Source organism: Thermobia domestica, chromosome 10, assembly GCF_964235325.1.
Source record: "Thermobia domestica chromosome 10, izTheDome1.hap1.1, whole genome shotgun sequence".
NCBI classification, from domain to species: Eukaryota; Metazoa; Arthropoda; class Insecta; order Zygentoma; family Lepismatidae; genus Thermobia; species Thermobia domestica.
In genome coordinates, this window is record NC_137463.1 from 87,547,975 (window position 1) to 87,561,295 (window position 13,321).

The window sequence follows — 13,321 nt, forward strand, 5'->3', positions numbered from 1 at the left end:
CGTGCAAAATGCGGTGCAAAAGTGGCTTCAGGACCAACCGAAAACATTTTATTTGGAAGGAATACGGAAGCTTTTTGACCGTTGGGCCAAGTGCATTGATAAGGAGGGAGATTACGTAGAAAAATGATGTGCATAGTATAAGCCTAGCTTCATGTAAATAAACCGTAGAATGAAAAGCGTAGATAATTTTTGACTCGCCCTCGTAGATAGGAAGCGAAGCTTGGTGTTTTTATTCAACATATTCCCCTTGTAGTGCAATGCACTTTTCATATCGCTGCTGCAGTGCTTGCAGGCCAGACAAATAGAAGTCGGATGAATGCTCTGCAAACCAGGTCTCTGTTTGAGAAATGACGTCATACGCGCCATTGAAATGTGTTCCTTTTAAAAAACATTTTCAATTTAGAAAAGAGGTAAAAGTCTGATGGAGCCAAATCAAGCGAATAAGGTGGGTGTTCTGTATTTGAAACCGTAGGTCTTCCATTGTTTGCAATGTCAGACGTGCCCTGTGTGAGGGCGCATTGTCCTGGAGGAAGATTACTCTTTTTGACAGCTTTCCACGTCTTTTCTCCTTTAGTTCTGCTTTCTGTTTGTCCAGAAGAGACGTATAGTAAGTTGCATTGCTGGTTTCACTCGAATTCAGATAATCCAGGAATAGAATTCCTTCACAATCCCGGAAGACCGTAGCAAGGACCTTAGCAGAGGAGCGCTGTGTCCTAGCCTTCTTCGGACGTGGAGAACCGCTGTGGCGCCATTACGCTGATTGGTGTTTCGTCGTGGGATCGTAGAAATATAACCAGGTTTCGTTATGCGTTCAAAAGTTTTGGAATGCACTTTGTCGCGACCTTCCTAATATCCAAGTCTTCATGGATAATTTTCCACACCCGTTCATGACTAATGCCCAATGTGTCCTCTATCTGTTTGAGCGGGATTCGGAGATTGTCGAGAATCATTCGGTGAATGGCGTCAATCATCTCGGGAGAGGTCACTAAAATTGGTCTGCCACACCTTCGATCATCGTTCAGACCAAACTGCCCACGTTTGAAGTTCACTGCCCATTTCTTCACAATGACGTACGATGGTGCCTTGTCCGTCAATGTCGTGACAAGGTCGTTGTGGATCTCCTTCGGCAAGAGTCTCTTTAGGAAGAGGTACTTGATGAATGCACGGTGTTCAAATTTACTATTTTCTGGGACGTGAGCTGACATCCTCACTTTGGACCTGAAAAAAACAAATTTAAAATTGGTTTAGTCAAACCAAATTTTGCATAGTAGCTTCACAAATTATAAGCCTCATAAATGTACATAACCTTTATATCTAGCTTTGTTTGAACCTGGATAGGCTGAGAACTTATCAACCTACCGTCGTATAATAAAGCTAGAGATACGTTGTCGAGAATCGTGTTAACGGCAAAAGATGAAGTGCATATTGTTAGTAATTCGCAAGTGTTGCTATCGTCGTTTGGAAATTTAACTGTAGAAGAATTGGTACAGAAATAACGTGAAGATCCTGAATATATTTCGATTATGAAATTTTTAGAAAATCCTGATGACCTATACAGTAAGGTGAAAAACCGAAATATTGAGAAATTTTACAAATTGGATAATGACATATTGTTAAATAAGAATTTTTATTTTCCTGAAATTTGTAGAATTTGTATTCCTCCATTATTAGTATCATCAGTCATTGAACATATGAACATGCACTGTCAGTGTGGGCATTTTGGGGCGGAAAAGATTCTTGAATTTGTTAATGAAAAGTGTTGTTAGAAATCTATGGTAGATATATTAGTAATTTTATTACTGATCGTGTTGAATGTAAAAGAATGAGGGTAGGAACTTCTCCTCCAGCTAAACCTATGGAAACTATTTCTACAAATGGTCTCCGTGCACTTGTTTCAATTAATATTTTAGGATCAAATGTACCATCATTTTGATGATAGCTTATCTATTATGGATGTTTTCATTAGGTACTTTACTTTACATCACATGAGAAATGTTACTACAAAATGTGTTTTGCGTTGTTTAGAATCATTATTTTTTGCATTTGGGTACTGCCAATACAATTCTAGTAATTAATGGCAGTTCTTTTGTTTCCCACAAATTTAAAGAAAAAAATGTCCGAATATGGTATTAAAATACATTATGTTACTACTTACTACGCTTCATCCAGTGTTGTAGAACACGTACATCAGGAAACTAATTGTTTGTTCAAGTTAATTTGTAGCGACGATTACACTACTTCGTAAAATTCATACAACAAATTGTAATATTGTTGAATTACTCAGTTTCTAACTGTTTAGAAGTAAGTCGTGCTAGCTTACATTTAAATGTAAAATCTTCTGATCCAGTATTCGAACATTTTGGAATTGTTGTAAACGAAAATATCAAAGCTTTCAGACAAAGTATTTGAATTGTTAGATCCACTCACATTTAAATCAATTGGTTTACAGTCAGTTGACAGAGTAAGAGCTTGGAAACTCACTAAAGAAACATGAAAAATTTGGTTGAATTTTGCTGTTAAACACTGTAATAACCAATATGATGAAATTTTGAAAGAGTAGTGTAAGAACTCGGAATTAGAAAGTTGCGTTCAAGAAGTCAGTTGTGATACCATTGATGCAGTAACTGTTAATATTTCCAACACTTGTACCTTTAAGATCAACAGTAATAGAATCGCTCGAGTACTCCATGAGAAATGGGATTTAGACCCATATGTTAAATACTTATGGGGAAAAAAATTTGTATGAACGAAATCGTACACTACACTTTAGTCAACACGCTTATTCTATTAGATTAAGCCGTTACAGGATCATGTGATCAGTAACGAGTCTTTAGTCTTGTACTCATGTGGTGAGCTACCGCAGCTCTGTCTAATCATCTAGACAATCTCTTATGAGAGGCAGCCAGGCAATAACATAATGCAGAGATATGTAAAAATAGTATTTTGATGTTTTAAAGTTGACTTAGTTTTTGGACGTTATAGAAACATCAGCGATGGCGGAAAACGGATTTCTGAGGACAACCACCCTCCTTTTTGTTATATAACCTTAATGGGTGCCACCTTTACTTCAAATTCTACATACTAATCTAAACCTTTTGTTGTCATCAATAAGGGGTAGGGAATCGCCATCATTTGGGAATTTTATTTGGAATGGCCGACTTCAAATTTATGTGACAAGCACAAATATGTGTAATAGTGTAGCAAATCACATGCTGTACAGCCCGTTTTCCTTGTATTGCTTAATGCAGCTTCGCGTATAAAGCGTTGTTCAGCGCTTATTAACACTATTATTCCACAACCCCCTATATCATTATTGAATTGCATTTAATATATATTACTAACTTTACGGAAGTTCTACAGAACTTCATATGTATACTAATTGTGCAGGTTTTAGTGTTTTAATTTATTACAGATAGGTTGTTTAGTGATTTTTTTTTTTTTTTGATACGATGCATTTTACATACATTTCATTTTACATACTGTGGATGATTCATCATTAATTGATTTCTTTTGATATTTTATTTTTTATATTTCATATGAGTTAATGTTTTTATTTCATGTTGGATTTTGCGATAAATGATGATTCTTTGAAGTAAGGTGTTGTTTACTTGTTTGTGTTTTTGTTAAGTTGATTGAAAGTTCGTTTGAATGTTCCTCTCTATTTGTGTGAGAACACAGCAAAAAATGTATTTGCTGTAGAATGATATTACGAATGTTTCGTATACCACATCATCATCTTAGTAATAAACATATTGTTTCAATATTATGTCAGAGATCTTAAAATATATTTTGAATAAAATTCGAAATAATACATACATATTCAATTTATGTGTTATTTTGTTTGAATGTTCTAGGAATGAAACATGATTTATTGAAGATATGTGATTTCAATTGTTTTATTGTCAGTTTAATTATTATATTGTGTATTAGTATGTAAAATTAATAATAAAATATACTAAGTAAGCAATATATACAAACGATATAAGTGAAACTTTATGATATTTAAGAACAGTAATAAGTTACGCAGAACGACAAACTTTACAAAGATTTATAGTGTATTGTACTCAAAGTACTGAAAATAGTACAGTGTTATGTAATCATGGCGCTATTTTGAGCATACTTGAAAATTTTATTCTTTGCTTTCTAAGAAAGAAAAATATAATATAGTTCATTTGTATTAGTATATTAATGTATTTATATTAGTGTGACTGTTATTTCACGTAAAAGAAAGTTAAAAATTGTATTATTAAAATATTATAAAATTAATATACAGACAGAACATTAAAATATATTTTCCCAAAAAATATCCTCCATGCACCGAAACATGGTCCTTCACGTATCTTCGATTTCGCGATCTTACGGAACATAAAACAGTATTAACACTTTTGAACTTGTGTATTAACTAGTACGTAAACTAGTGTACTATGGTGGAATTAAATTGGAGTCATATATCTAAATGCCAAGATTCTTAAGGAAAACTCATTTTTCACAGCCCGATCGGGCACCATATATAAGAGGACAAATTACCAAGATCTTTATTCTACATTGCTGAATTTTTTGGGGAGGATATTAACCCAAAAGGAGACCCCGCCTTCGTAGAATTTTGTCTGCTCCAAAGACGAACCCATATTTTATGGTAAAATTCTCCACCAATCTTGTCATCGACTCGGTAGTCACCTACACATAACATAAATGGTTCAATGGATAATTTACGTATAATTACAAAAAAAATGTAGTGTTTGTGGAAGCCTAGTATTGTTAAAAAGTGGATTTGTGATGTTAAACAAAAATATCACTTTAAAAAAGAGACAAAATTAACACCCTTTTAAATAATAATTTTGTAGAACTATATTTTCAGAGATGCAGGGGTATCACTCCGCCTTTGTCCACCAGCATAAGTGGGAAAAATAATCGCCTTTTAATTATGAGCTAGTAAGCGAAAAAAAAAAAAAGCTTTTCAATTAATTAGAAGTGGAAGAAGAGAAGCAATCCACTTTTCGGTGATTTTTTAAAAAAAAGTAAAACTAACAATTATATAAATGGATCGAAAGTGTTGACAGTCATATAAAACAATTGTCTAGTGGTCCGCATGAATTGAACATAGTTACTTGGTACAAAAATCCAACTACACGCATGCGTCACGATGTATTTAGAAAACTTTTCTTGTCGTAGTTTGCGCATTCTGATTTCGAATTAAGAGCTAAGAAATTACAATCCTGTCATAATTATTACTTGAGAAATCAAAATCAAAACCTGTTTCTTGTGTGTGTGTGTGTGTGTGTGTGTGTGTAAAAACAAGAAAAAAAAACTTTCCTTTGTAGATTTTACAAATTGTGTTCCGAGAATAATGTTACACGCCAAATTCGATATTTCAACTAGGGTTGACTTCAAACTGAAGAACTACAGTTCGCTATCACTCTTATTTGAAAAAATTCAGCCGAACGAGAACAAATAATCAAGTTCAAATAAACAAGTTCTATCTTCTTTTTAGGAATAGTCATTATTTAGTCTAGAAACCAAATTAGAACTGATTAGATTCAGTAAACACTCATTGCCTATACAACAGGCTGTACGAAGATACCGTACCGATGACGAAGTTTGTTGAACACTAATCCAAAATTCAGGGTGCTTCGCTAGGAAAGCGAAACGGATGTAGTTATGGAAGTCTCTTTATTTCAGATTATACAACAGTTTGTGAGACGATTATAGCAGAGGAAAAACATTATGCAGTATTATTTAGTACAGTTGGTCACAGCTCTCTTGCAAATAAAGTTCGTTGTTTGCTTTTTTATACATTAAATAAAATAAGAAGCATTAATGAGAAAAAATAATTAGAATGAGATGTATCTTTTCAGTCTTATCTGTTTCAATAAATAACTGACCATGGAGGTTCACCATTGTGCATCAATAATGCACACGCACTGATAACATCAGTAAAAATCAAAGTAAAAGCGTTTTCCACTACTGTTCACTGATTATAGATTATAGGTGATCAGTAATAATCAGTCAATATCTGATCAGTCAGCCGATGTAGGTCGAATACTACATCCTTTCATAATATTTGCAAGTGGCCTATCAGAAAGAATTAAATTTTGAAAACCAAAAATCTAAGCTAAACATATCAAAAATTCAGGTTTATGATATTTACAAAGAATTTCAGTTGAAATTCAAACATACAAATAGTTGCCAATGATAAAATATAATCGACTTTGAACCACTTATCTCGATAGTAAATCCCCTTTTCAGTAAGTATAGGTAAAACAAATAAAAGTGTTCAATGTTACAGTCACTGATGCGAACGATCCCTGGAGCTTAGTTTTTATTCTACCAACTCTTGCGAAGAATGGAAAATAGAATTCTCGCGATACCGCTCTGGATTCACATGAAGAGGACATCCAGCCATACGCTCAATCATCCCAAGAGTTCTACATAAGAAAGGCAGACGAGATGACAGTTCGAGTGATCCCATTTTCATCCATCCCTGTAAAATCCCTAAACACCTCACCAATTGATTACTGTGGATTGCTCATGCTCGATACCTTCTTCATAGCTCGCAGTCTTTAAATGTTGCCAAAGTGGTTTCATTCAATTTCAATTAAAATTAAAATTCTTTGCTTTGTAAGTATCATAAACTTGCAGTTTTTGATGTGTTTAGTTTCAAAATTTAGTTATTTCTGATAAGTCACCTGTATATATTATTTAAATAATCTTGTAGCTTTTAAATATTTCGATTACCACGTATATGTCTGTATAACTTAACATCGTCTGTACACGTTAAACATTTCAGAACATTCAGGATGATGAGTGCGGGTTTGATCCTAAATCATCCGCCCGAATTCCCTTCTCTCTACGATTCTTCCTCTTAATTTACTCAAGCTATGATACAACTACTAAATTGTTATTTATTAATCAAACTCTAAAAGTTAATCTCCCTAACTTGATTCCGAAAATTTAAGAGAGGTACCCAGAACCTACAGGAACACTATCTTTCCAATTAATCTAGGGACCTATCTATATCCACATGAGCTCTCGCCAGAGATTGAACCCGGGTCTCCCTAGTCGAAGATATATTGTGTATATATATATATATATATATATATATATATATATATATATATATATATATATATATATATATATATATATATATATATATATATATAATAGCCATATAGCCGAAAGGGAGTCCTGCTTTACGTAAATATTTGGGAATTTCATATTAGGTCACTGCTTCACTGTTATTGAGTCTATGATAATTGATAACAGAAATAAGAAAGTTAAATTATAAACTTGCCTCTTATATATTTCGCACGACATGGCACATCTATATTCAATAGCTTCTCTACAGCAAGACAAAAACAATGCTCATTGCAAAGTACGGCAACATAATCTAGGCGATCAAAGTATGGAACAGCTTGATTGTATGTTTTGTATTCTATTAACTTCTCTGTACCTCGATGTAGAAGTCCAACATGAGGATCCAATTTCACAACAGTCTGTAAAATAAAGGATTTCAGTGCCATAATATAAACATGTGATATCTAAGCGAATAACAAATTTGATTAAACGTGATAGCAAAAACACCACTTCCACACAGCACTTCAAATAAATAGCCATGAGTTTGGAGATACAAATGTCTCTCATATTATATATATATATATATATACATATATATATATATATATATATATATATATATATATGTGTGTGTGTGTGTGTGTGCATTGTGCAGTTGACAAGCAAACATTCAGATGGGGCATACAAATTATTATTTTTTAAAATTGTATTTATTATGTGAAAATTTTCGTACAAATTTTCGCAACTTGACAGTCATTGATTTGGAAGAAAAATGTATTTAAAACTTTCCCCCATTGTGAAATTTTTGTCATCTGTCAAAATCATAAATTATTACTAAGATGCATATGACTCAACTTCTAATTAAAGTAGAAAGACGATTACTTCATTTGAATTGATATTAAGTGGCATTTCTTTGGTATATGTCTAGTTTGAATACCCCGAAAACCAGGAAATAACAGAGGGGAATTCTAAAAATTTCCCAACAAAAATCTTTGTTTACTTATTTAATTCGCTTATAACTTGGGAACTTTACTTCAGAGACAACCTAAAAATACTTAATCCATAACCCTTTATATTTCAAAGATATTAGTGGATGTTATGTTCATTGATCTAATAGTGCCTTAGAAATGCATTATGTTCTTACTTGTGGTAAAATAAAAAGTAAAAATTTACATTTAGCAAAGTAGAAAGTAATATTCATTTAGATTCAATTAAATTAAAGTTAAATGAAATTTGCTTCGGTGTAAATGTAGTTCGAATACTCGCCGGAATGTTGAAATAACAGGGAAAGTTTGACAGTTTCCCGAAAAAAATTGTTTTATTCGCTGATAACTTGAGTTTATATATAATTCTAAAACTTGTGTCCCCAAACAACTGCATAAATATTGATAAAAAAAATCACATTTAAACTTATCGCCTTTCTCCTACTTTACCCGGGCTATTTGAATGAAAATATACAAGGTGTGCATATCTTTCAACGTTTTCTCTTAGGTACTGTTAGAGTTATCATCACGAAACTTACAAGACATCTTTTGTTGTTTAATGCTCCATTATTATGCATTTAACCTAAGGAAAACGCATGGATGATAATAGTGAAATGACAAAAGTGAGAGGAAACGGAAGAATCCCGAGAAAACGCACGCACGCACGCACGCGTTATTTGTCTATCACAAAACCCACTTGGCGGGAAGTGAGATCGAGTCAGGAGCCCCATGCTCAGAGGTGAGAGTTCTACCATTGAACCACCGCAGTCTAAGACACATTTGAGGTATAATAAGGTAAGCCGTAATGTTTTTACAGAAGGTTGTATCATCTTTATGGTAGTTAATTGCACGTCCCCATCTTAGGTTATAAAATATCTTTTCCACCACCGATCATGTTCAATATGATGGACCTGGTGATGAGGAATTGCACAACATCGAAGCTTCCATTGGAGGAAGATTCTATTCAGTACAGCATGATTCACTCTAGCCCTCTAGTCATTGCATACTTTCCAAAGTCCCTCAAGTGTCGTGGCTCGACTTTTGTAATGTTCCGTTTTAATAATTCAAAAGTAGATAAGGCCATGTGTGATGCATCGGGCGGTTTAATAGGAATGTGCCTAAATGGCATAACCTTCACTTGTTTCCTGTTCCATACGAGCCATTCATGTCACTGTTTGGCCAGTGTGACTGCTGACCTTGTCTTGGTTGCTTTAATGATCTTGTTACCATACGTAGAGATATGTTGGCGGTATGTGGAATCTAAAATATGATGTATATAGTAAGCAGCATATACATTCACATTAGATGTCACTCTGTGTAATGAAATCCCCCTAACCCTTTGGGGAAACTTTCCTTGTACGTGCGAATTCTATGTGCGTATCTTTCCATCGGTAGTAAATCGCGCGCACCTGCTTTGGTCTCGTCATATTGTTCCACACTTCATCTAAGCCTGGAATTAATGGCAAAATGCCATATATTGCAATTTTTATATTTTCAGAAAGAATACTATTTCACCTGCTCTTTATCCACGCATGAATGACAGCATACCAATGATCTTGGTCCTTCTTACGGTATCTGGCCAATCGATCGCAGTATCTGATAATAACTGCAGTGTATTGCCGTTAGAATATAGTAAGTGGATGAAGGATGCTAATCTCTTTCCAATCTTAGAAAAAAGTGGATGTAAACAAACCCACTGACTACCAGTGGGTCGATGACCAGTGATTGGTTGTTGGTCTCACTGCACTAATATCCTATCGCAATATAATCCCTATTAAAATAATAATTTCAAATGAAAATATCCGAATTTACCCTGTATTTTGTGATAATAAACGCAATATATATAATATTTAACAACATATGTAGTTTTATTTCAACCTCACCCGTCCTTGGACATATAGTATTTACTGCGCATGCGTATACGTTTGCGCGCCGATCCCACTCATTTGAAATTGTAGAATGCCGAGTGTTCCATGGCGAAAAATTGTTACAATAATCCACCTTTCTCTCGTGTTATAAAACACAAAAGAGAACAACAGAAACAGAGGCAATCTCGTTTATATAACGATTTAAGAAGATATGTATTTCCAACATAACAGTAGCCAGTCAGTGTCAGTGCGTTAATTATATACCAACCAACAAAGCCTTACACTTTGGAAATTATGGGACGACAATAAGCTAGCAGAAGATCTTGCTGTTCACGTCTCTCGCTACCGAAGCACGTGTGAGCCGCGGAGTAATACATTTCGCTTTGTTTACATCTACTTTGTTCTAAGGCTGGAAAAACTTTAGTGCATCTTCAGTTCTTGGAATTTTGAATGACAAAGATAAACGAAGATGCTTACTTTTAATCCAGGTGTGAGCAGTCATTGTGAATCACTAGCGTGGGTAACACGTAGCTGCTGTTGAAATGCATTTCAGTGTTTCAAGATAGCGAAAGTAGACCTTTCTAGGAAAGAGAACATGAAAAAAATTGTGAGTGAGGTTGGGTATAATGTGTTTTCAACAGATGGTTCTGTACTGTTTTACAAATTACATGAAACTATGGTTTCCACTGGGAAGCGTTATTATTCCGAAACACATATGCGAGGACACGCGAATGAGCTGATGAAAACGTTCAGAATCTTCTTGGAAAATTTACGAATCTCGCTTCGCGTACCAATAGTTTTAGGAATGATCTGTGTCACGACCTAATTAACGCAGACATTCCTTTATGTTAATTAGAAACTGTTTCCTTTATAAACTTTCTCGAGAAATATGTAAAACAAAAGTTCCAAGTGAATCGTCTTTAAGAAAGATTTACGTTGATAATGTGTACAACAGAAATATTGACAATATCAGTAAAAGTGTTGGTAACAAAAATTTACGGATTGACAACACATGCGATATTCTAGACCGTTCCATTGCTAATGTTGTAATTGGAAATTTGGTAGGAGAAGGCACACAAACTTATTTGGTTGCATCAGAATCTTTAGAAAAAGTAAATATCCACCGCAATTTGTACAACTTTTACAAAATTGCGTACTATTCTGTGTCCAAAACGCATGAAACACGATACGCTTATTCTTCTTGTCACAAATGAAGCTGAGTACATGAAAAACGCACCAAAGGCTTTAAGGTTCTATTCGCAAGCAGTGGCGAAGCGTACTATGAGGCTCTAAGGCTTGGCCTACCCTGTTTTCTACTGTATATTTTCTTTATCTTTGGTTCTTTTATAAAATAAAGTCAATACTTCAACATTTGTATTTTTTCGGTAACAAAATAGTAGGTTGGAAGCACTTGGAGACTTTCCCGTCTGAGCTTCACCAGCTCCCTAGACAGGCTTACAGGCTTTGTTGCTAGGGATGCATTCGAGTCGAGTCGAGTCGAGATTTAAGCCTGTCTCGACTCGTCTCGACAAAATGTTGTCTCGACTCGTGTCTCGACTCGAAAATATGTTTCTGTCTCGACTCGTGTCTCGACTCGACAGTCTCTGTCTCGACTCGACTCGAATTCGAGTCGAGACAAAATGTACGAGTTAAAATATACGCACACATCAGCCAGACCATCATGACTACCTACCTAATTGTCAGTATGTCGACTTTTGGCATGGATAAAAACGGCGACAGGTCTTGGCATACACGCAATGATCCTTGATAGGTCGCTGGAGAGAGCTGGCACCACATGTGCTCACTCAGGTTACCTAATTCCCGTAAATTCCGGGAAGGGGGGCGATGTGTTCTGACGTCACGTTCAATCACATCCCACAAGGGACATCACTCAAATGTCCGGCTCCAATTTCAATGAAACCTTTTTTGCTAATAGAAGGCATGTATGCATCATTACTTGTGATGACAAATTTTTGCTATAGTGCATGTTTTCTATTTTTTTAAAATAACTTTTAAGAGTTGTGATGTGGTTATTAGAGATTACTACAGAAGTCCCTTACTACCCTTTGTAAACGGAGCGTTAATGAAGAAAAGTGAAGAAAAACCATGTGGATACATATAAGTCCTGGGGGGAAGTCGTATGGTAGATATGACCTTGATGGCAGCCATCTTGAAATCCGCCATTTTGAATTAAGGTCAAGTTTTCAAAATGGGAATAGGGTAATATGATACATAATTTCGGGCTAGAATTTAATTAGAAAAATAATGGTGAGGTTAGTTTTAAGATACACCCATTTGGGAGAAAGTTACAGGCATATTAATTGTTTTTACTTACTGTGTGCGTAAGTCCCTTCTTACTTTCGTCTCAAGACCTGTAAATCGATCGCAACGGCAGAGCCCGGTTTTGCACTAGTGTTTAGAAATCTTTAAACTCACTTGAGGCAATATTTGTGGATTATTGTATTGTATTTTACCTTTAATTAAATTTGAACCCACTTCATGATCTTGTGTAAAGTATCACTAAAAGAGAATTTCTGTTTTTATGGAGAACGTAAGCATAGCAATTATAAAAGGTGAGTAAGGTGCGTATGTATTTATAAGAAAGTTTATTTTACGAGTCTTTTGTGATTCCGCCAACCTATTCTTTAGTTTTTTTTTTTCAAAATACTCATATCTCATAAATAAAAGAGCTATTATAAAATCTCTTACCACTATTCTTTAATACTTATAAAATTTTATTTATTGTAAAAGCACTGGCGAGATATTTCTTATCGCCCACTAAAATTATGGTGGAGCTCCTTCGTGGCTAACGGTTAGCATACTTGCCTTTGGCGTGGGAAACCTGGGCTTGATTCCCGGTGGGAGTTCATGTGGTTCGGATTCCACGTTAATCAGTAGGTCCACGTCTCACATAGCATCGCTGCTGAACGGGACGTTAAACTCAGAATCAATTCAACTCAAAATTATGATTTTGACTTTATTATGATGTCATTAGTTTAAACGCCCAACTGCCCAGTAATTATAAACATTGACTACATTATAAAATTGTAATTTGTGACGACTAAAATATCAGAAAATAAAGATTATTCTTTGGGTTTTGGAACATTTTGAAAAACGTGAAAAACTGGTACTGCACCGATACAACACACCTTTTGGATTTGTCATTGTGTAAAGTGATACAAACCAGGGGCGGACTAGCAACCATAGGGCCCACCCTGCTAAACTAAAATGAGGGCCCACTGTATAAAAATGTAAAAAATGTACTTGGCATTCTTCATATGTATTACATATAAAAGTCCATCTTCGAACCCATAAATAGTATCCCATATATTCATACAAAAGCAAAACATTAATTACAAAAAATCTGAAGTAGGAACATTTTAATAGTAACTC

General features: G+C 34.7%; 1 protein-coding gene across 2 annotated transcripts in view; it reads right to left on the reverse strand.

Moving 5' to 3' along the window:
• The window catches only part of LOC145662528 (NADH-ubiquinone oxidoreductase 49 kDa subunit-like), a 132,718-nt gene that overhangs the window by 43,895 nt on the left and 75,502 nt on the right, over nt 1-13,321 (reverse strand). For both annotated transcript variants that reach the window (XM_081728190.1, XM_081728189.1), the window contains exon 3: nt 7,295-7,496. In XM_081728190.1, the coding sequence (XP_081584316.1) occupies nt 7,295-7,496 (202 nt within the window). The remainder of the gene's footprint in view (nt 1-7,294; nt 7,497-13,321) is intronic.